The sequence below is a fragment of the Ammodytes marinus genome, assembly GCF_949987685.1.
Source record: "Ammodytes marinus genome assembly, chromosome: 5".
In the NCBI taxonomy this organism is placed as follows: domain Eukaryota; kingdom Metazoa; phylum Chordata; class Actinopteri; order Uranoscopiformes; family Ammodytidae; genus Ammodytes; species Ammodytes marinus.
The window spans coordinates 17,662,085-17,683,514 of NC_137234.1; the positions used below are offsets into that span (position 1 = coordinate 17,662,085).

The 21,430-nt window shown below is 41.9% G+C and overlaps 1 protein-coding gene across 2 annotated transcripts; it reads right to left on the reverse strand.

The window, feature by feature from the left end:
- Positions 1–731: 731 nt before the first annotated feature.
- fam107b (family with sequence similarity 107 member B) lies at positions 732–21,287 on the reverse strand. 2 transcript variants are annotated; one of them, XM_080028143.1, is made up of 4 exons: positions 21,119–21,287; positions 8,269–8,440; positions 3,863–4,019; positions 732–2,201 (listed from the first exon to the last, which is right to left on the reverse strand). In XM_080028143.1, the coding sequence occupies exons 2-4, from the start codon at positions 8,394–8,396 to the stop codon at positions 2,082–2,084; spliced, it is 405 nt and encodes a 134-aa protein (XP_079884269.1). In that variant the 5' UTR covers positions 8,397–8,440; positions 21,119–21,287; the 3' UTR covers positions 732–2,081. The 2 variants fall into 2 exon arrangements, with proteins under 2 accessions (XP_079884269.1, XP_079884270.1); XM_080028144.1 differs by having other exon boundaries at positions 21,115–21,287.
- Between the last annotated feature and the right edge of the window lie 143 nt (positions 21,288–21,430).

Genomic DNA, 21,430 nt, shown 5'->3' on the forward strand with positions numbered 1-21,430 from the left:
TTTAAGGTAAGCATGTAGGAAAAATGGTTTTTTTCTGGCCCCCTCTGCAAGGCTTTAGGCTGACTTCTGCTACAGAGGCCTCTCCCAAACTCTAAATGACTGCGCTGCCGCTGACCCCCTATTTCCATAAGGTAATGCCATGGCACAGTAAATAAAATACACTAACTATGCCTGAGTACCCCATACAACCCCACTTCAAATATAATTACTGATGATACTGAAATATCCTTTTAAAAACATTATTTTAAAGAGTAGACATTATTCTTCTTTTTTGACCTATTAGCCCCATATTAGTAGTCCAATTTCCACATTCGACATGAACTTAATCTCATTCATGGAGATAGAGCAAGATTTTGGTGTGCAACTCTTCAAAGCAATACAGCAGCCAAATCCTGTTAAATATTTTTTTCAAATTCCCACTGCCCAAACTGATAGTGCTATTCATGATTTTATAGCCTGTTAGGCCTATGTTTGATTGCTTTGCTGGATTATTGTGTCAACTGTACTAGAATCTCAGATTTAATTAACCGGCTCTGTTTATCCATCACAGAAAACCAGTTGGAGCCTTACTGTTCCAAAAAATGCTCTGGACATCTGAACATTATAGTCTGTGTTGTGAGCAAAATTGATGTTCCACCCAGAAAATAAAGATGGCTAGGATATCAAATCGACACTAGCAGCACACAAAATCAAGAAGAAGGAAACGTGTTAAAATTAAGTTTATTTAAAAGATTGTGGAAATGAACACAAGGTTTGATTAATAAATCAGTTTATCTCCATGAGATTATCGCAATTTTCTCTTAGAGACCCACAAACCAAAATTTCTGAACCCATTATATAATGGTGTGATATTTAAATATACTCTACATGTGCATGATAAAATACACATTTATTATAGTTTCTCACGTTTTGTAACCATTTTGGAATTTGTGTATGCCACATACTTGTTTATTTGTTTTGTAGATGGCTACTTTAATCAAGATTAAATGATCTGTCTGCTTGTCTATGGCTCCATTGTAAATACTTGTAAGTCGTTCTAGGAGCCAGGCAGATATCCAAATAAATCAATTATATATTTTACGACTGGCGGCCTATATGTACATAAAAGCACACAAAGACTGATCAGACAGGGCTCAGGGTTATACTTATTGACCAACCTAAGAACAACTTATATTATTTATTAAGTAACACTTTTATTTTATACAAAACAACAGAATATATAAAGAAAAGGTCACTCACATGCCTGGGAGTTCTACTATTGCTCAAAATTGCATTATCTGAGGAAATGGCATGTTTGAAATAAAAAAAAATAAAAAAAATAAAGCAAACTTGAGCGTTTCACACAACCATACACTCCCTTTGTCCTGTTCTGGCTTCATAAACTCTATACTGTAGAACAAAAATCAAATACAGAACGACTAAAAAGTGTCCTCCCCTATACCATGGGCTAAGAGCTACAAACATAAATAACAAAAGCACATTGGTTTGGCTTTTACATTACACAGCTTCAAGAGTCCATCCAGTGTCCACTTTTCCTTATTTGATTCTGAAGGTGAGAACAAAAAGAAACAACAACGATAACAACACCGATAACAGTAAAAGAGAAATGAGGATCGAAAACGGAGGGGGAAGAAAACTTGTGTGTGTGTGTGTGTGTGTGTGTGTGTGTGTGTGTGTGTGTCTGTCTTTGTCTGTGTGTGTTTGGTTTCTTCTCCACCAGAGCTCAGTGGAAGCTCGCTCGCCCTCGTCGAAAGGCGTGTAACATGTTAACATGTCTGCATGAGGTCCGTACTGCAGGGGGTGCTGTGTGCCGCTGGATCGCTGTGTGGAGCAGAGGTGAGCACTGGCAGTCCGTGGCAGGCCGACAGAGGGGCGGCTTTAGTCTGTAAAGTCTCTCTCCTCACTGCATGAAGGAACAGCTGGGTCGGGAAAGCCAGGAAGTTCGTCTCGGACCAAGGACAGGTCACCACCGAAACAAACATCCTCTCTCTCTCTCTCTTTTGTACACACACACTCCTGACGCCTTCCATTCCCACAATCACACGCACAATCAGCCAGACCCAGACACCCCTGCTGGGTTTTTAGGTGGTCCGTTCCTCCCCGTCAGTCTCCTGCTTGGTCCTGCGCAGGTTGCTCTTCATCTTCACAAACTCAGGGGTGTTCTCCTGCTCCTCCTCGTTTTTCTGTTGCTCCAGCTCCAGCTGCAAGAACACATACATTGGCAAAATTCAGAATTCAGATTTAGAAAATTGCAGACATGATAATCTGTTCATAGCTACGTATATGAGCTGCATTTAATTTAAAGGTGGAGTAACCGATTATGTTGAACACTTTTTGTCAACATAATCGGTTGCTACAGAACACAATGGTAGATGGTGGGCACCACCACTAGTGTTTCAAATAACAACCTCCTGTCCGGTGCAGGGGATTGAACGAGCGAGCTCACGGTAACTGTTCGGCCCTCTTTTCTCTAGGCCATCTTACCACCCACTACATGTGCATACTGTGTGCACGGTGCGCTGAAAAAATGTATGGTGTTAATACACAGCCTTAGTTCTGTAGACTGGTAGCTTAACAAAGGGTAGGTAAACTTAGGGGGCCCACCGTAGCTAGCAATATGCCCCTTTACAGAGCCTAGGTTGTGTAATAACACTTGATTAGTTTTCAGAGTGCACACAGTACGGGCAGGTAGTGAGTTGTAAGGAGATATTCACCGACTTTGACAAAAAGTGATGTTGGCAACAAGCACTCTCCAGAATCACTTACTCCACCTTTAACTCTTACAAAACCAGACATCAACAACTTTCCTCTTTGTTTCCCCTTGTGATCACAAACAGTAGTTTAGTTTAGTTTATTTATTTAGCACACATTAACAATTAATGGTGCAAGGAGGGAACGAAGCCCAATGGGCTTGTACAGAGTTCCACCCCTATCAATAATCACAATGAAATCATATTCAGGCTAACAAATAAACTCTAGAAATTAAGGAGACAAGGTACATAAATACTCAAAAATAGATGGAAAAAATGTGATAAATACATGTCAAAGATAATGAAAAAATTAGAAAGAAAAAGAAAAAAACAATGGAGAGGACAGGAGGTGATAAGAAGATTCACAAAAAGATAAGATGTTTTTTAAGCTGCTTTTTAAAGAGTGAGTGGGATGATATGGATCTTAAAAGGGGAGGTAAAACATTCCATAAAGCCGGGCCTCTATAATATATACTAAATTGATGATGTGATGTGCGGGAAAAGGGTAAAGATAAGTTGTTATTGTTGCTCTGTCTAGTGCGATGTGAATGTACGTTAAATGAATAAGTAAACAAAGTCTGAAAGCTTTCCGGGAGATCTTGGTTTCTGTAAATAAACTTGTGAATGAATAAACATATGAGATAGATATTCAATTTGTGAATTGGAAAAATATAAAAATGTATAAAAAGTGGTGCTGACGGAGCATATCTGTTTGAATGTGAGATGAATCTTAAAAATTGCTTCTGAATAATACATAATTTTTTGAGATGGTTGGGATATGAAGCTGCCCAGACCAGATTACAGTAGTTCAGGAAAGGAAACAAAAAGCTATAGTATAAAGTTAAATGGGCAGAAGGGTGAATTTAAGGACAAACTTTCCTTAATATGCCCATCATCTTCGTGGACCTTTTGCAAACCAGGTCTATGTGATTTGACCAGTTAAATCTTTCGTCAACTAGAATTCCCAAAAATTTGGTAGCCTTTACTTGCATAATTTCTGATCCGTTAATAAGTACTTTTGCTTGTTTCCCCTTGTGATCACAAACAGTAACAATGTGCATCTATCTATGTGCTAAAGTGACTGTTTATATTTATTCTTTCAAACATTTTACCTGCTCCAGTTTCAATTGTCTTTTCTCGAGCTCTATCTCCAGGTCGCTCCTCTTCTTATGGGCATCCTGCTCCTCCTTCTGGGCCTTGAGAACTTGCTCCCTCTTTCTCTTCTCCAGAACCTTCTGGAGCTCAGGTTTGTTCTGAGGAGCCAGACCTCTGTTCAGAAACAAATCAGTGAAACATCATGTTACTTCAAGGAAAAAGCTTAATGAACAACCACTGACCACCCAATGACACTTCAGGGCCCCACTGAGTTGGAGATTAGCGTTCACATTCCTGCGTAACAGATGATGACCATGACCTCATTTTAGTTTTGACATGCAGATTTGTATTAGATGTTCTGGATTAAACATGCTTGTCCTGTTTCGGCGAAGTTTTGACTGTGAGCTAATCGTAGATTGATCCACATTTCGAATTTGCTCATGTCATGGTTGCCAGCATTGGGACTCGCTATCAGAAAGAAAGAAAAAAGGTTAAAGTCATTGGTTAACCAAAGGGATTGTTACACAACTGCCAGGGCCTGTGTAACACAATTCAACAAGAGGACAGGGACATCTCAGTAAAGTGACAATTTGTCTCGCGAGGAAGAGCAAAAATGCCAAATGTTATGTTATGCTCCAAAGTCCTACGAATTATAAGTGAGATGGGTAAGGGGCTGAGGATGAGGCTAAAAGGCAGGGGTTCTTAAGACAGAGAGAGGAACGGAGATGGGTTCAAGTCAGCTTGTAACAGGAAGAGCCAATAAACAGCAAAGCCCTTAAAGGATGAGCGAGCCACAGAAAGACACACATACAAAAATAAGAAAAATAGTATAAGGGCAGAGCTTTCTACGACCTTCGCAAATTCAATTGAAAAAACATTATCCTGATTACTTTTCTCCCCTTGTGGTTACTAGTTTAAAATTTGTCATGAAAGCCTGACTGTGCACAGGCTGCGTCACTTCTTCAAACAAAAAAAACAAACTGCAGTTGAGCATCAACATAGCCTTAATTAAATGCATTATTGAATCTTGTAGATCACATAACAGAGGCCAGAATGTTCAGAGAATGAGTGGGAGTTCATTTACAACAAGGCACTCCCTCTGTTTTTTCCTGAAATCACTACTGCAGCCACATTTTTCCTTTTCTTATGAAAGCACTTATCGGGCTGAGGTGGAGCATAGGCTAGGCAGAGGCAGTGTTCTCGCACCTTCAGCAGAGAGGAAAAAGGGTCAAGGTCACTGAACTGCATAATACCAGCTGTAAAGATGCAGACGGCACTCTCCGTTCAATGGGCAACGTTTACATAATCAGCAGCCCCCTTATGCAAGATAAGTTCTATGAGTGCACTCCAAATCTTACACGTCAACTATGCAATTATTTCCTCAAGTTAATGCTTCACCTGTCTTAGAGGCTACATTTCAAACATTCCTCGTAGAGTGAGCTCTGTGTGTGTGTGTGTGTGTGTGTGTGTTTGACAGGACCGCTAAGGTAGCAAAGGCAGAGAAAGGCCCCTGGCCATAGATTGTTTTATAATCTCGATGACATAACACATTTTTTTTCTCCTCGTGCAGCCATCCATCCATGCATCCAGCCAGCCAGTCACCCACCCCCTCCCCACTCTCATCAGCATGACTAATCCACTATTCAGGCTAGCTTTCTATACTTTTGGTGCCTGATGGAGATCCCAATCAAAACAAGTTCATCCCCATGAAAGCCCACGAGATTTTTGCTGATACCCCCGGATATTCTGCAGCATTTGGAATGTACAAAAAGAAGAAATATAAACGTAAATAAAATATATATATATTTTTTTCCTAATGTTTTTATGACATTCATGCCATGACCACGTTACCCCACACATCCCAGCCTCTTTCCTGTCATCCGTTAATGCCCTGCCTCCATCCCCTCATATTCTGACCTGTTTATTAAGGCAGAGCATCGCTGCTGTGATGTAACAGCTGACAACAGCATGTGTGTTTACATTGCTATTTATAGATCAGGCACAAAGCTGCCACCACTGTGTTGAGAGCAAATTCATGTGTTCAGTGTCAAAAAGGGTGATCCTGACGGACCCCAGTACACATTGTGTATTTGTACACTAAAGGCCAGGACACACCAGCCAGATAATCGCCGTCGTAGTGTCGGTAGGGGGTCGGGACACGAATCTGTTTGGTGTGTGCCGTGACGTCGGCCGACGTAGAGGTCGTCGGGCTTGTTTTGAGCCGACATGTTCAATCGGCGGCCGACTGTCTTTCATTTGGAGCAATTTGATTGGTGGAGGGCTAGCGAATCAGTGAAGCCCGGAAGTGAGGCGGGTAGCACAAACAGCTAACAACAGCTAGCCATCGTTTTAATGCGTTTGTTCGTTTCGTTTTGAGAGTACTCACATGCATCAACCCTTGTTGACTGCTCGACACCATGCTCGACACTCTCTGCTAAAAATTGTGCTCTTATGGTCCATAAATATAAATACGTATTTCTATCTATGTTTATGGTTTAGACAGCCGTCCCATCATTTCCGGCTTTCGTATTTTTTCGGGCCACAATACAGATTAGCGCCGCCTGCTGTTGTGGAGACATTACGTCCCGCGCAAGCGCAGAGCGTACGGAAAATAAGCAGTCGTCTCGGTGTGTTTTTTGGCCGCGACGGGAAGACTGGAGCTTCCTGAAACGGCGACTCCATTTTTTGGGTAGTCGGAACGAGTCGGACTGGTGTGTCCTGGCCTTAATGCATCGATGCTCACGCAAACTGCATAACATCCTGTGTTTGATGATCTAGCATTAACAGCAGACACACCAGGTTTAGCCTGCTCTGTATATCCGTGTGACCTTTACATGACCTTTACGTGTGACAACCAATTTTTGACACACTAATGCACTTGGGGATTTATATAATAGCATCTATGAAAGTTTTATATTGTGAGCTTTACATAATACTGCTGCCTGAAGTCGGCGGAAGCAGTGAAGTCAACTAAAGTGACACACTGCAGACGCGTCAGTACAGTCTGCATGGATACTATCTAACCAATTACAAGAAAGTGGTAGGGTTACTGTATTAAATCATCCTCCATGAGAAGAGGTTTAACTGAATTAGCTGGGACTTAGACACTGAACTGTTTTACCCTGTCTAACCTGTTTGGATAGGGGCAAACCTGATATTGTTGTTATAAACAAACACGGAGATGATCTTGTTGAACTGTTGGACATTAACAAAGTTTTAAAAACCAATAAACAAACAAATAAACAATTATCTGTCCAGTTGTGAGCTTCACGTGAAGAATCATCACTAGCCCCAGAGCCGGCCCGAGGCATAAGCGAACTAAGCGGTCGCTTAGGGGCCCCGACCGCCAGGGGGGCCCCCTCAAATAAAATAAAAATGAAAATAAATTTGTTTGTGTGTTTGACATTAACATCATATTATGCAAATGTGAGTTATCATACAAAAAAAGGAATAAAATGTTTCGGTCTAGATAATTAATAGCCTAAAAATGTAATCAGTTCATCTGGGAGGTAACCCAAAATTATCTGATCATGCCACGTTCACATCCATGCACAGTGTGTATTGAGTTTATTTAAAAACAATTGGAAATGGGGCTGCCCTCAGTTGCCCATGCGCTGTGTATAGTCTATAGCCTATTTCAGCCTCGTCTGTGGAAAAAAAGATACAGTAGCTGGACAACAGAGTTCTTCTGCTTCGTTCCTCTCACTGCATTTAAATGCATTCATTATATTACAGAGAAATATGTGCCGTAAAAGAAAAAGAGCTCCAAGCCCAACCCAGAGGACCCTCCATAATATTTTATTTTCATATTAATATTTTTATGGAAAATCCATGTGTCCTTCAATAGCTTCTAATTCATCTGACCCAGTGTCTCCAAATTATTTGGTCACAAAACATTTCTCAGATTTAGCCTCTTAATTTTCCTCTCAAAGTGCACCAGATTCATGCATTTCACTTTAAAAAGGTTAAAAAAATCTCCCGGGGGAGCGTACCCCCGGACACCTCTAGGAGGGTCTGAATCTTGGCTGTATAATATTTTCGCACAGCTGCACAGTGGAGGCACTAGCGAAAAACACTGGGTGTGTGAATGATATTTAACAAAGATCTATAGTTTCAGCAGCGCTAACATTGGAGAGGGGCCCCCAATCATTTCGCTTAGGGCCCCCTGAAGGCTTGGGCCAGCTCTGACTAGCCCTATTATTATTGTCTCAATAACAGGTTTGAAATGTATCCATCTTTGTAAGCCACTGATCTGGGTTTGTTTATGTGCCATAAACCATGATGAAGCAGATTATTTAACAGAAACAGGCAGCTAATTGTTAAATTTTAAATGTAAAAATAACTAGAAAATCACCATGTGTGCATAAGAAATAAACAGAAGTGATAAACATATTGAAATGTGTATTCATTTCTGGGTCCTGACCTCTTCTGGTTCATGAGCAGCTCTCGGTGCAGGTCCTGGTGGTTACGGGAGCTCTTGACGGGGTTGATCAGCTTCTTGGGCTTGATGAGCTCATCACAGTCTCCGTCCAGGTAGTCGGGCTCCGCCATGACACTCCTCCCCGGCGACAGCGATAAACCAGGCTCACAGGGATCTAAATCAACAGAAAACAAATGAAAAAGGACATCACTATGTGGGTCCGAGAGACATTTCAATCTGTGTTGCTCAGTCAAACACATTTCGGGGACTTATTATTTCTCTAAAATTACACTCCTTTCAAATTGTGACATGAGCATCTGGCTGATCCTGTGGCATGAGACCAGAGTTTTTGAATGGTCTCTAGAGTGATGGAGAGAATCAGGGATGGAATTATATAATCGTTCCAGACCGTGCGAAAAGGAACATTTCATACAGCTGTCAGAGGACATATCGGATGAGTAGATGAATCAGGACAGTACATTAAATATCTTTCAGGCACAAAGTTCTGCAAATATTCAAAAAGTTGCTAACATATTAGTAACCCAAAGGTTCAAGCTATTGATTTGTGATTCCCATACATGATCATAAGTTTGTATACAGTATTTTTTGGTTCATCCATTTAAAAGAATTTGAATGAAAATGTGCCATTAGAATAACTCTCAGGCTATTCTAAAAGGCTGAGAAATATCGGTGCAGCAAAAGTTTGACCAATGCCTCATGTTATTCGCAGGGTACAAACAATAACACAATGATAAACAACTTATATAGCAAGCAAGTGCCACTGTTCCCCATTCAGCTCTGCTCAATGAAAATGTTCTTCCATCACATGCTGGCTCACATGCTCCGTTCACAACAGTGAATGATTGGGACTTTTTTGAACACAACACATCAAGTGATACAATTTACAATCCAAACAACTGAAATAAGAATACCTCACCCTTTGAAACATATTTAACTCATGTAAAGCTCAAACAGCTCATTCAATCTTTGCTTAACTCACCCTGCAGACGAGGAAAGACAGGGTATCTGAATATCATCGCCATCTCTGCTTTTCCAGGAAAAAAAAACTTGCCGTCCTGTTAATCAGTTTAAGGCAGAGCCTCGCAAAGAAGAGGTGCTCTGTTCTATACAGCCGTCTGTAATGAGCTGGTGGAGTTCAGTCTGTTTTATAGCTACGCTGACACCCCCCACCCACACACACACACACCATCTCTCTCTCTCTTTTTCTCTCTCTCTGCTCCTCCCTCACCTACTCCCTTCCATAAGCACTCCATGTACATATCTAGGCAAAGGACAGTTTATAGCAAAAATATCCAAGAAACATATATATATATATATATATATGTGGTCTAAGAATTAGTCCTATATAGATTCATAACTGGCAACAAGACATTGATCCTAAAATTGTAACATGCAGAAATAGTGAGCAAAAATGTATTTATTTTATTTGAATAGCAAAAATAGCTGAGCCTGTTTACTTCAACATTAGATAACTAATGCATGTGCATTTTTTCTCCCACAGTCTGAGGAATGAGGTCTTCGATTTTCACACGAACGTGTTCTCAAAATGCCTGTGAGCGACTGATAAGGCCTGAAACAGACTAAAAACAAAGAGTGTTTTGGATCTTAAGCAGGGCCAATCACATGTATCGGCTGCACTGAAGCTGCATTCTGGTGCAGCACGTGCTAGACACATGCGGGGGAGTGTGTCCTCAGAACCAAAACATGCGCTCAGATCCTCAGTGTAATAACATACTGCCGCCACTAGGGGTCGATATTCTTGCATCCCTGAATCTAACCATGTTAGTTACATAACAAAGAAGCCAAATATAAACATGGTTTGTGTCAGCTCTGCACGCTGCAGAACAAAGGGAGAGAAAAATACGCTTGATGGATGTCGTGGAAAATGTTGACATGAAAACACTGCTTTCCAGTTGTTATCTATAGTCATAGATAGTGTCAGATAATCTCTTTTAATCTCAGATTAGTAACCTTCTTAAAAAATGGATTTACTAATGTATGTGGCTGACAGAAATTGTAAAATATATGTGAGCAATACATTCATAAAATTATCATCTCAATACAAGTTTAGAGTCTATTATGGAAAAGAAAATATTCATGAATCTGTTGCTTAAAATTAAGAGCTTTTTACTGGTTCATTTAAGGACACCATCATCAGAAACAATACTGTTACTGAAAATTGTTGTTGTGTTTTGTGATAAAGCTGTGACACAGTGACCGAGTTTGTACATGGGAGATGGCAGAGCAGCTTTGTGGCTGTGTTCAGAGGCTGCGTCTGAGCACACACGTGCCGCAAAACATCAAAGGTGGCTTTTGTGAATGTCGGCAGTAGGGGGTAGAGGAAGCTGAAGGCTGGCAGTGTTGTCAAAGTGTCCGTTAGCTTAACACATCTGCTCCTACTTCCTCTGTGCCCGAAGGGAGAGGGAAGTGACCTAGGGAGTTCAAAAGCAGCCTGCAAACCCCTAAAATTGAAGCCCTGCTCAAAGTCTACCTCATCAAGGGTAGTTTTGCATGTTAAAGTTAGCGAGCATCCCCTCTGGTTTGACTTAAAAAGCGGCGCCCATCGTAAATGAGATGAAGTTAACATGTTCCAGTCTCAGTCCGTCAGAGTCCTGCATTTATAGTTGTCCCTTCGAAGATATGTTCTTTTACAGGTGGTAGCCTACTATGTGTGGCTTTCTACAATACAACAAGCATTTCTTTAACACATACAGTTTTGTTTGTTAATATCTGCAACACAACTATATAACAAAACGTGTAATATGGAAGCAAAACCTCCTTCACAAGCACGTCAGTGAGTGGATAACACATTTTTCGGGACAACATTTCTGCTACTCCAGGAATCCCATTAAACCCGTTTGCTCTGAGGGGGTGTTTCCACAACCAATAAACAAAGAAAACAGGGAAGAACAACACACACACACACACACACACACACACACACACACACACACACACACACACACACACACACACACACACACACACACACACACACACACACACACACACACACACACACACACACACACACACACACACACACACACACACACACACACACACACACACACACACACACACACACACACACACACACACACACACACACACACAAATAATGATCCTTGTGAAAACTTGAATCTTCAAGAAGGTGCACAGCATTTTAAAAATGTCCAATCATTCAGGGGAAAACAATTCAGAAAGTTGGTGAAAACAATGGAAAGAAAGAAGAGAAACTGGGTCATTGTAGAGTCTAGGATGGGAGAAAAAGCGAGTTGGCCAAAGACAGCTCTCCTCCGTTTACTTCATTCTTCAGCACTGAGCACTCCCTGTCATCCCCAAGTCCTGTGTATGACAGTGATCTCAGATACTGTTAAATGTCAAATTTTTTAATCAGCCAGCTGCAGGGTAATTACCAAACAACATGTTACCACTTTCGTGGTATAAAGTCAATAGCATCCGTAGCTACCTAAACAAGAGGTAATGGAATATGTTTGAAAAGCATTTTTGCACTAGTGTGTGTGTGCGTGTACCTCACAGTGGCAGATTGCATTAGAGTTGATAGAATGACTTATCTTGGAAGGAGAGAGTGCCTGCACTGTGCCAAGTGATTGCATCACTGGGGCCAGCTCTGCTCCATGAGCTAACACTCACAAAGACTTGCATTCATAATACGGACTCATTTCTCAATTTCTGAATTGACTGTCATCTTTTCGAAGTTGCCATGGAGACCAGGCGTCACTCACCCTTCATTTAGTGACTCGGCATTAGGGAGCAGGACAGAACAGCTGCCAACTCACGCTGGGGTAAAAAATCCATCAAATGACTATATGTTCTGTACAAGGTGTTGCTCGAGACAATGCATTTACACAGAATTAACCCGGGACTGCAGTTCACTTCAGCTTGACATAGCTTAATAGCTTCTTTCAGCTCATTGTTGTTGTTGTTTTCCAGGCCCCCAACTTCACTGTTTGGCCTCCCACTCACTGCTCTCAAGTGGTGTTTTCACAGAGGGTACCTCTTTTCAGAATAAAAGCTCAGATGAAGCCACTGTTCACCTCACACAAGTGCATAGCTGCTAAACATAGTGGAGCTTTAAGCAGACATTTTGAGACAACCTTTCCGTGCAAGCCAGATGCAAAGTTGACTACAACGTATCTAACTAAAACGTGATATGCCATTGTTGGTTGGTATCACAGCTTGTTTCTGGTGCAGTAAAACTCGGTTAGGCCCTAATGTAGGTTTCAAACCTCTTTCACGCAGCGCTTGTATGCACATACTGTAAATAATTATAGGCCTATGTGTATTATAAGAGAGAAATATGTGCATTTAAATCATCTTAACCAACAAAGATGACGAGCACAGATGGGCACAGAGAGTAATGAGGGCTGGGGAGGAGAACCTAAATTGGCCATTATCAGTGCTCTCTTTTGCCTCACTGCCAGGAAGCAGACAAGCAATAATGTGAATACTACAGCAAAGACAAACAATTACAAAAAGTGGATTGTTTCTGACAGCGGGGAAGAAAAGAAAGGAAGCGGTAGATAACCTCATGTGGGGATCATCATCAGACGGACGGACTGCAGGAAAAATAAATACATTACAAACATAGACAAATGACATGGTTTAGCTCTATCAAGAGTCAAACGTGGGCCTCCATCCTGCTGCAACCTCTACAGACAGAGAAAATGAAGGCGAGGAGGAGAGCAGCTGGTGTCCTGCTTCACCGTCTGACCCCCCTGTCCTGCTCCAGGATGCAGGCGCAAACAGAGCACACCATCATGCAGCCCTCTGCACACAGGGACAGGGTGGGGTTTGGCCGTCAACTGCCATTGGTTGTGTGAACACATGGCTGACCACACCCATGTCATCACAACCGAGCCACAGCTGGTTTTTACACGGTATCCTGCACAAAGGTTCACAGGGGGCATCTATTATGTAAAAAGAAAATTATAGAATTCAATCTGCACATTCGCACCCTGTTCGAAACATGCTGCAGATCATGCATGGGCACATCTAACGCAAAAAGGATTTGACTGTTGAAAGAGCGGAGCCAAAAGCCAATCTTTTTTTTTTTACTCATTGGTTGATAAGAAGCTTATCGAACAGAATTCATGCAGAACTATACTCATGTAACCAAATGGGCAACCCATGCTCCTGTCCATATGATATTAGCTGAAACACCAAAAGAAGCTAAAAGATATTATTCGAATATCCGAGTATTCGTTTGTTAAATTAGTATTCGGAGCTCAATTCAGTATTTGTTATATATATTTTTTTTTTTAACATATTTTTACATTTTCTTTTGCAAAGGTAGCTTAAACTGCAGTATATTTTGAAGCAAATAATATTTGGATATACAAGTTATAAAACAATTGTAAAATACAAATTAGGCATTTAAAATATATTATCAAATTATTTGAACTTTGACCTAGTTGGCCGCTGACCTTTCAAAGCGCAACCGGTGATATCAGCTGTAGTAGGCTATGTGATGTTACCAGAGTGAGGCAAACTAAAAGCGGCACCAAGCGCAGGAGGGAGAGAGAGATGGAGGAAGAATAGATTGTGTTCCTAATAACTCTATACCACACCATTAGCGTGATTTCGGAAGGAAAGGTAATGCTAACGTTAGCTTAGCTCAGCTGTTTGTTTACATTCAGCGCTGCTATTGCCCATCATCAACGGTGACTTGCTTGCATCATAGGAATAGGCAGTTAATAATGGATATAATATGGACACAAAAGACTATCAATATTGGATCTTTGTATGGATTTATAAATGGCCGAAAAGATGCACGTTCCTGGATGAATTGATAAGCTCCTGTACGGGTTATGATGGCGCAGAGGACAGCTGATTTGGAACGGAACAACAGCTGTTCGCTTCCACGGGGAAAAAGTAAGGAACTCCGACTTTATTACCGTTCGAAAGTTATTAAAGCATCAACAAACTACGCAGCTTGCTGTCTTGGCTCACACACTGGGTTTCAGTGAGTACATTGGCATTATCAATGTTGGTTTGATGTTTTTTTAGAACGAGTATTCGAATACTCGCTCGAAAAATCCAACGAGTATTCGAAGCCTGTAAAATGGTATTCGGGCCAGCCCTAAAATGCATACATATGTGAAAAAAACCAGCTTTGAAACTGTCACAGTATATATCCGCTCTTGTTCTGACATGTCCCTCTTGCCCTAAATAGTTCATCTTGTTCAATCTCGCTTATTTTTCTTCCTTTTTTTGGGCCAGATCCTGTCTCTTCCACTCACAGATGGGAGGTCCCCCCCTCAGGGGAAATTGCGTCATTAATACCCCTAAAGCAAACCCCACACCCCGTTCTGTCTCTCTTCTCTTTCTCACGCACACCCACCCTTTCCCCCTCACTGTGTGCTACTAGCTGGACAGATCTTAATGTCTCCATAGTCTTTCTGTTCTGGAAGCGGCCAATCAAGCCATAACTAAAGGAGGCCCTAATTAAAACCCAAATAGATGAGCTTTTCACACACAGCAGTGGGGGAAGGAGAGCAGGGTTGTTTGGATGTTTTTGTGCGCATGTGTGTGTGAGAGAGAAAGTGACAGAAAAAGTGAAGGAGAAGTAGAGAAATGGGGGGCCCGAGTAGTGACAATGAGCTCATTTCCCGGATCCTACGTGCTCATTTACAAGCTCCCCCGTTACGATCACCTAAATCATGGCGGGTAGAGAGTGGCTACGTACGTACATGCGCAGTAGAGAATCACTCAAATAATAGTAAGGCCTCCTCTCACTCACACCTACAAAAGTCTGAATCACAGAAAAAGAAAGAAAAGTATCATACTCACAGTCCCGGTATTTGTTTTCATACTAGTGCTATTAAAGCATGTCTAGGCAAAATAATGTCCCAGTACAAATGGCACTCTGTGTTGTATTAGCACTTACATACAAACACACCATGAACGTGTTTCTGTACCCTAAGCAAACTCAAAGTTAAATTCTTGTCACTGCAATTGAGTAAATGGCACAGAAATACATTTACTAAGGCTCTACAGTAGATAGAGTGAGTGATGCATGAAGATGTGATGTGATCTTTAGTCAAGCTCTGAAGTTCAGGGGTAGAGATCTGTTTTGTATTTCCTGCCTCACAGTGTGAGTCTGGAACAGAGGAGAACAAGAGGAGCTGGGGGAATTTGGGGGGGCCTCATCAGTCATCATGTACTGACCTCTTAAAGCACCCAGCCCTGCTCCCAAAGTACTATCATGTCACTGGGGAGACGCTGGGGGGAGTGGGGGGTATGGGATTTTAAAATTGGTGAGTAGTGTTTTAGGGGTTCATAAAGCACAGAAGCGAGCCAATGCACAAACATCAGCCACACCATGAAAGGATAGCATAACACAACACAAAGTGCATCATGTGGGAGGCAGGGGGCTGTTAGGCGTTAGCTACGCTGTGTTTGTGTGTCTGTGTATAATTTCTCAAACCCTTATGTCATTAGGGGAGTACTAGGCGGCTCTACACATGATGAAAAGAAAACACCCAATCTCATTACTGCCAGGAGTTCATACAAAAACATCCGAACTACTGCAACTCTCTCCTTTGAATTTAGTTTCCCTCGTTTCTGGTTACACGATGCTTACTTAAAAAAGGTTTTCTTTGTCTTAAGCTCTGCAGGGCTCAGGAGGACATTAATTAGAAACTTAAGTTGAGGATGTGAAAAACTGAAGTTTGAATTGTCCCATCACACAAACACCTTTGTTGTATATTATCAGTTTGGATGACCAGCAGAATTAGAGGAACCTTAACAACTTGTACTTCTCATGGCTATATTCTGGACAAGTAAGCTTTCATTTTAAAAAGTGAAAAATAAGAAGCAAATTCATCCCTTTGGTTGTGATTATAAACCAACTGGACTCGGTTTCTAATAGTGATGTGTAACTGGCTTGAAAATATAAATTTGGAAAATATTGTTCCTTCAAATCTATAACTATGCGGCTTCCCATGCCCTCTTCATGTCTCTTGGATCACCACAGTGGCTGCATTTGATCTCGTCTGATTCCAACGCAGGTTTAATTGCTTCAATATATGGCTTTTAAGAGTTGATTGCAATATAAGCGAGTAGTACTCAGATCAGTTGACAAGCCCCAATGTGTTTGGATACTTTTCACTGTTAACATGATGAACACAAACTGAACATTCTTCCTTTGACTTTTAACCATGCCTGTATTGACAGCCTGTATTTGACACGCGGTAGATCATGTGCAGTGCTGTCGCAAACGTTTTGAGCCCCAGGCTGAGGCAGATTACAGAATGAATGGGATGGATTGAAAAGGCACAGACACCACGTTGAGTCACACTGTAGGAATGTGATGAACCTGCAAAGTGATTATTGCTTTGGGTAACACAACAGCATACGAGTCGGACACACACACACACACACACACACACACACACACACTTCTCTGAGCTACAGAAACAGCGCTTTTCCTTTACTTTAAATGGGTAAAATCAAAGTGCTTACTCGCGCTGTATTCTGAACACATGTTCTGAATAATTGGTGAGGGGGTACAGTTTGGGGTCACACCTGTCAGTCAAATACAAAAGGCTGGTCTATACCCTCTCACAGCTGACACAGACACATGGTCCTGAATGTATATGTATATGCCTGAGGAGAACAAGTGGACAGAAACAGATGCACAACACATGCACTGACTCCAGCCCCACAAGACAAATTACAGTCGGAGCACATGCGTTTCTCAAGTGGCTCCTCCTCACAGAGATGTAAACATGTGTCCATAGTATACTGCACATTCCTCACACACGTCAGCCCTTTAAATGCAGTTCCAAGAGCCGTCTCTTTTTAGTGGTGTAATAAGCCATAAAGTGGAAAATAAAGCCATAGCAATTATGTCTGGCTCGGCAGTGTGAAGTGTCCTTCAGTCATAAAGGAAGGAGTCTTTGTTACGGCTCTGCTGTCTGTTCCAGTTCCAGATTCAAAGCTTTGTGCTTTACTGCTGTTTTTCTCTTTTGGAGTTTAGTCACGCCCCTGCTCGCCATCTACTGGCTGAGCCCAGACGGGAGCTCAACTCTCATTGGCCGGGGAGCAGACTGGGGAGGATTTGGGAGGTTCTCCTTTGTTTACACGCTAGTGTAGAAACCCCACAAAAACAACTGTTACCTTGGGCAACCGGATAATCTACAGTCAGACAGTCAGACAGACAGGGGTTCAAGCTGGTCGCACACACTCAAACACACACACACACACACACACACACACACACACACACACACACACACACACACACACACACACACACACACACACACACACACACACACACACACACACACACACACACACACACACACACACACACACACACACACACACACACACACACACACACACACACACACACACACACACACACACACACACACACACACACACACACACACACACACACACACACACACACACACACACACACACACACACACACACACACACACACACACACACACACACGAGGTAACCATGTTTTCAAAAAACAGGCCACATGAAGAGCCTTTGTTCTCTCTGATTCCATGCTTTATGCTTGACATGACACAAAATACAGTTATGTACAAGCATATTTTTAGTGAGGACAGTAGGCAATCATGTGGTTTCATTGTCTGATGAAACTTTCCGAAGCCTATACGGGTATTACATTCTGAAGGTCCGGCTTGCTTCAGGCTGGAGCAGAGAGAAATGGGTCTGTTCTTATGTTGGCGTGTGTTCCCGTTTGCGTTTGTAATAAAACAGGATCATATATCTTGATGCAGACTTACGAAGGGCTTAATCCAATTCATGCAGCTTCCGAATCTCTCTATAGTTCAACCTAACAAGCCGCAAGGAGGAAAGCATTTAGAGTCTGTGTGCGTCCATGCCTGTGTGTCTCATCCATTCTTTCAAGACTACACAAAGTGGTCAGCACAGTAATGGCGGTTTATTGAGATTGAAGCTACAGCATAACAGCAGGAAAATCAATGTGATTCCTTGAGAAGCAGAGTTTCTGTAGGTGTGTGTGTGTTTGTTTTAAGTCTTTACGCATTTGTTCTCATCTATCATTTTTGAGTAAATCAACATCAAGTCCTGAACCTACTCAAACAAAGTAAGTCAAGCCTCTGCATGTCTGACTTTCAGTTGGATTTTCAGACACACACAAACCAATGAGACAGAAACATGAACACACTCCTCTCCACCATCCATCCCACACCAGCTCATATCAGGAAACTTAATACCCGAACCATGACATCATAATCTAAAACCATGGCAACAAAACTGTGGCGCAGTGTAAACAGATCCTTTGTCCTGTTGTGGGATGCTGTGATTGCATCACTTGTGTTTGCACAACATCCATGCTCACACAGGTCTGTCGCACCACATGGAATGTGCTTGAAGTATGAAGTTAACAAAAAAATATAGTTTGCATCAAACGCTTTCTCAGATATTTAAGGTTTGCTTTTAGGAAACAGTCTTGAAGTAAATCACGCAGACTCTGATCAGCCATCCATAGCTCTTTTCCGCAAGAAGGTCACTGTTCTATTTCATAAAGTGTACTTTGGCCTGACTTGTATGTTTGAGTTAAGACAACATTGAGCAATGCTGTATTAGATAAGTTTGGCTTGTTTTGTTAAATTAGGAAAATAAATGGTTCAGCAGAAACCACGTTATTCATCCAAATAAGGTATTGAAAAAGGGAATGTTTTGACAAGTTTATAAAATTAAAAACATTACCCAGCCCAGTCCCAGGCTCACAATATTAGATCATAGAAAATGGAACAAAACAGTGCACAAATCAATGTCTCCCATGTTGGCAGGACAGAGTGGAGACTTGTTTGCTCCGTTCTCAGTGCAGAGAGCCACTGAAACCTCACACTTTGTTTATAAGGCTTGTTACAGGGGAAAAAAGACTTGAAAACATTTGATACAAGGTAGTCTTTCACCTCCAGTGAATAAAATGTCTGTGAGGGAACGGAGCCTAATCATGAAACAGAAACACACACACACACACAGAGTAACACTGTGTCTCGTGCTGTGTGTGGCTTTAAGGATCAGTGCGTTCTGCTGAGTAATGAAGATTGTGTGCCCACAGACGGAGCAGCAGGACTGTGGGAGATAATACTGTCAACACACACATGTGGTCGTTAGTTACCCCTCTTGGACTCACACTACCAATTCCTGACCCAAATACCTTAACTTTTATTTTTTCTCTTGAGGTCAGGTTGAGTCTCTGACATGGACTCTAGATTTTATAATGATACGCCTTGGAAACGCACCAGAACCACTAATGGACACGTGCCATTATAGAATGGAAACCCATTTCATTCACATATTTAAATTCCTTGGAGTGCAGTAATAATGGAGCAGAGAGGATTTTAGTTGTAACACCCACCACACACACACAGTGACAGCATCAGCCCTTACGGGAAACAGAAGACAGCAGGAGAGACCGGGTAAGAGAGACAGGAGAGAGAGAGGGGAGGCTAGTGAGTTCAAAGATCAGAAAACAGATGTAAAACTCCCCTTGAAATGAGTAACACATGTGAAGGACACTCCCCCCTGCTCACACACACACACACACACACACACACACACACACACACACACACACACACACACACACACACACACACACACACACACACACACACACACACACACACACACACACACACACACACAAAAGTTCAATGAAAGCCCTGCATAGACAGTACAACATAAGCTACTCATTCACACCATCACTAGAACACATGCAATGGCCCAGAGTTGAACTACTCCACATCTAAAAGCTGCTAACTTGGATTTGCCATGCTGCTAGTCGTCCGCCAAACACACCCACTCAACCCTATGGTTTGCTAATGCTCTCGTTAAAAAGTTTCACATCAACTCTGGGAGACTTGTCGACGCAGTTTAAGCAACAATGGATAAGAAACTGCATAGGTTTTGAGACTTGCAGACCTGTTACTGTGAGAAAAAAAAATTAAAATAAAAATAAGACACACAAACACCTCTTCAGATGACAGTTGGCCTGTGTGCCTTGACAGCACAGGCCAATGTGTCAGCTCTGACTGAGGCCATGTGCTCTGACACAGGAGGCAGCAGCCATTCATGTGCTATTACTCACTCATGATGAATTCAGATACAGCAGCTCATCCATAACATATACTCTCCATGCCTTTTGTTTCACCAATGAGCCTCTTGTCAATAATAACTATCACATTAGGCTACTATGTGCAAGCTAGGGTGACAAATAAGGAAAACATAGCAAGTCAATTATGTAAATGCCTTTAAGAAACAGCTAATTTGGAATAAATGTATAGTTTTGTCTTTGTTATATATATTTTATACGAGTTGTTTACAGGCAACAGCAATACCATGAGTGGGCCCCACCACATCTTCTCTGAATACCTGAAACACTAGGAATAATAAACGCAGTAGTTTTCCTTCCTTCTGCTATTATTCTCCCAAAGTAGCCTACAAAGTGTCAAATAAATCGTTCTGCACTAAAGTAAATGTACATGCTGTACAACAACCCCAAAGTGTCTGTTCTTCACTGTCCCGTCGACTGCAGTCATGCGCTGTAACAAAAGGGGACAATGAAACAAGAGTTTGTATTTTGCAATCTCATTCTCTCTCTCCTCCGTCTTCTCTTTCTCCAGTTAGTTTCCAGTTTTCAAACCTAAACCCGCTGCCTTTGCCGACTGAAGCGGACAGACCGTTAAAACGTGCTGATTTTGTTGGTGCGCTCGTAAAACAACCACACGAAAAACGCACGAGCTGCAGACACACATAGACACAAGCACACGTACACACCTACCTCAAAGTCGACTCCAAAGCGACTTCTCCAACTCAAGTTGTTTAAAAATTAAAATGACAAAGTGGTTCAGGCCACATCGGTGCGTCTCCAGATCACTTCTTGGGCTCGAGGTGTGTCCGCACGACTCTGCTTTTGTAAAGTATTCAATTGCTGTGGCAGCACACACGCACACACGTACACTGAATCAGGAGGATCCATAGAAAATGTAAATTTTAGCTGGGTGGGAGGGATACAGTGACGTCACGCAGGGCTCCTCCCCCTCCCCTTTCTTCATCTGCTCTCGGTGAAGTGGATGACCGGGGACTCCTCGAG

Coding starts and splice junctions, on each gene's coding strand:
- fam107b (XM_080028143.1), bottom strand. CDS start 8,396: ATGGCGGAGCCCGACTACCTGGACGGAGACTGTGATGAGCTCATCAAG. Junction 4,020..8,268: donor CTGCTCATGAACCAGAAGAG/GTCAGGACCCAG, acceptor GTTTCTGAACAG/AGGTCTGGCTCCTCAGAACA. Junction 2,202..3,862: donor GACAATTGAAACTGGAGCAG/GTAAAATGTTTG, acceptor GTGTTCTTGCAG/CTGGAGCTGGAGCAACAGAA.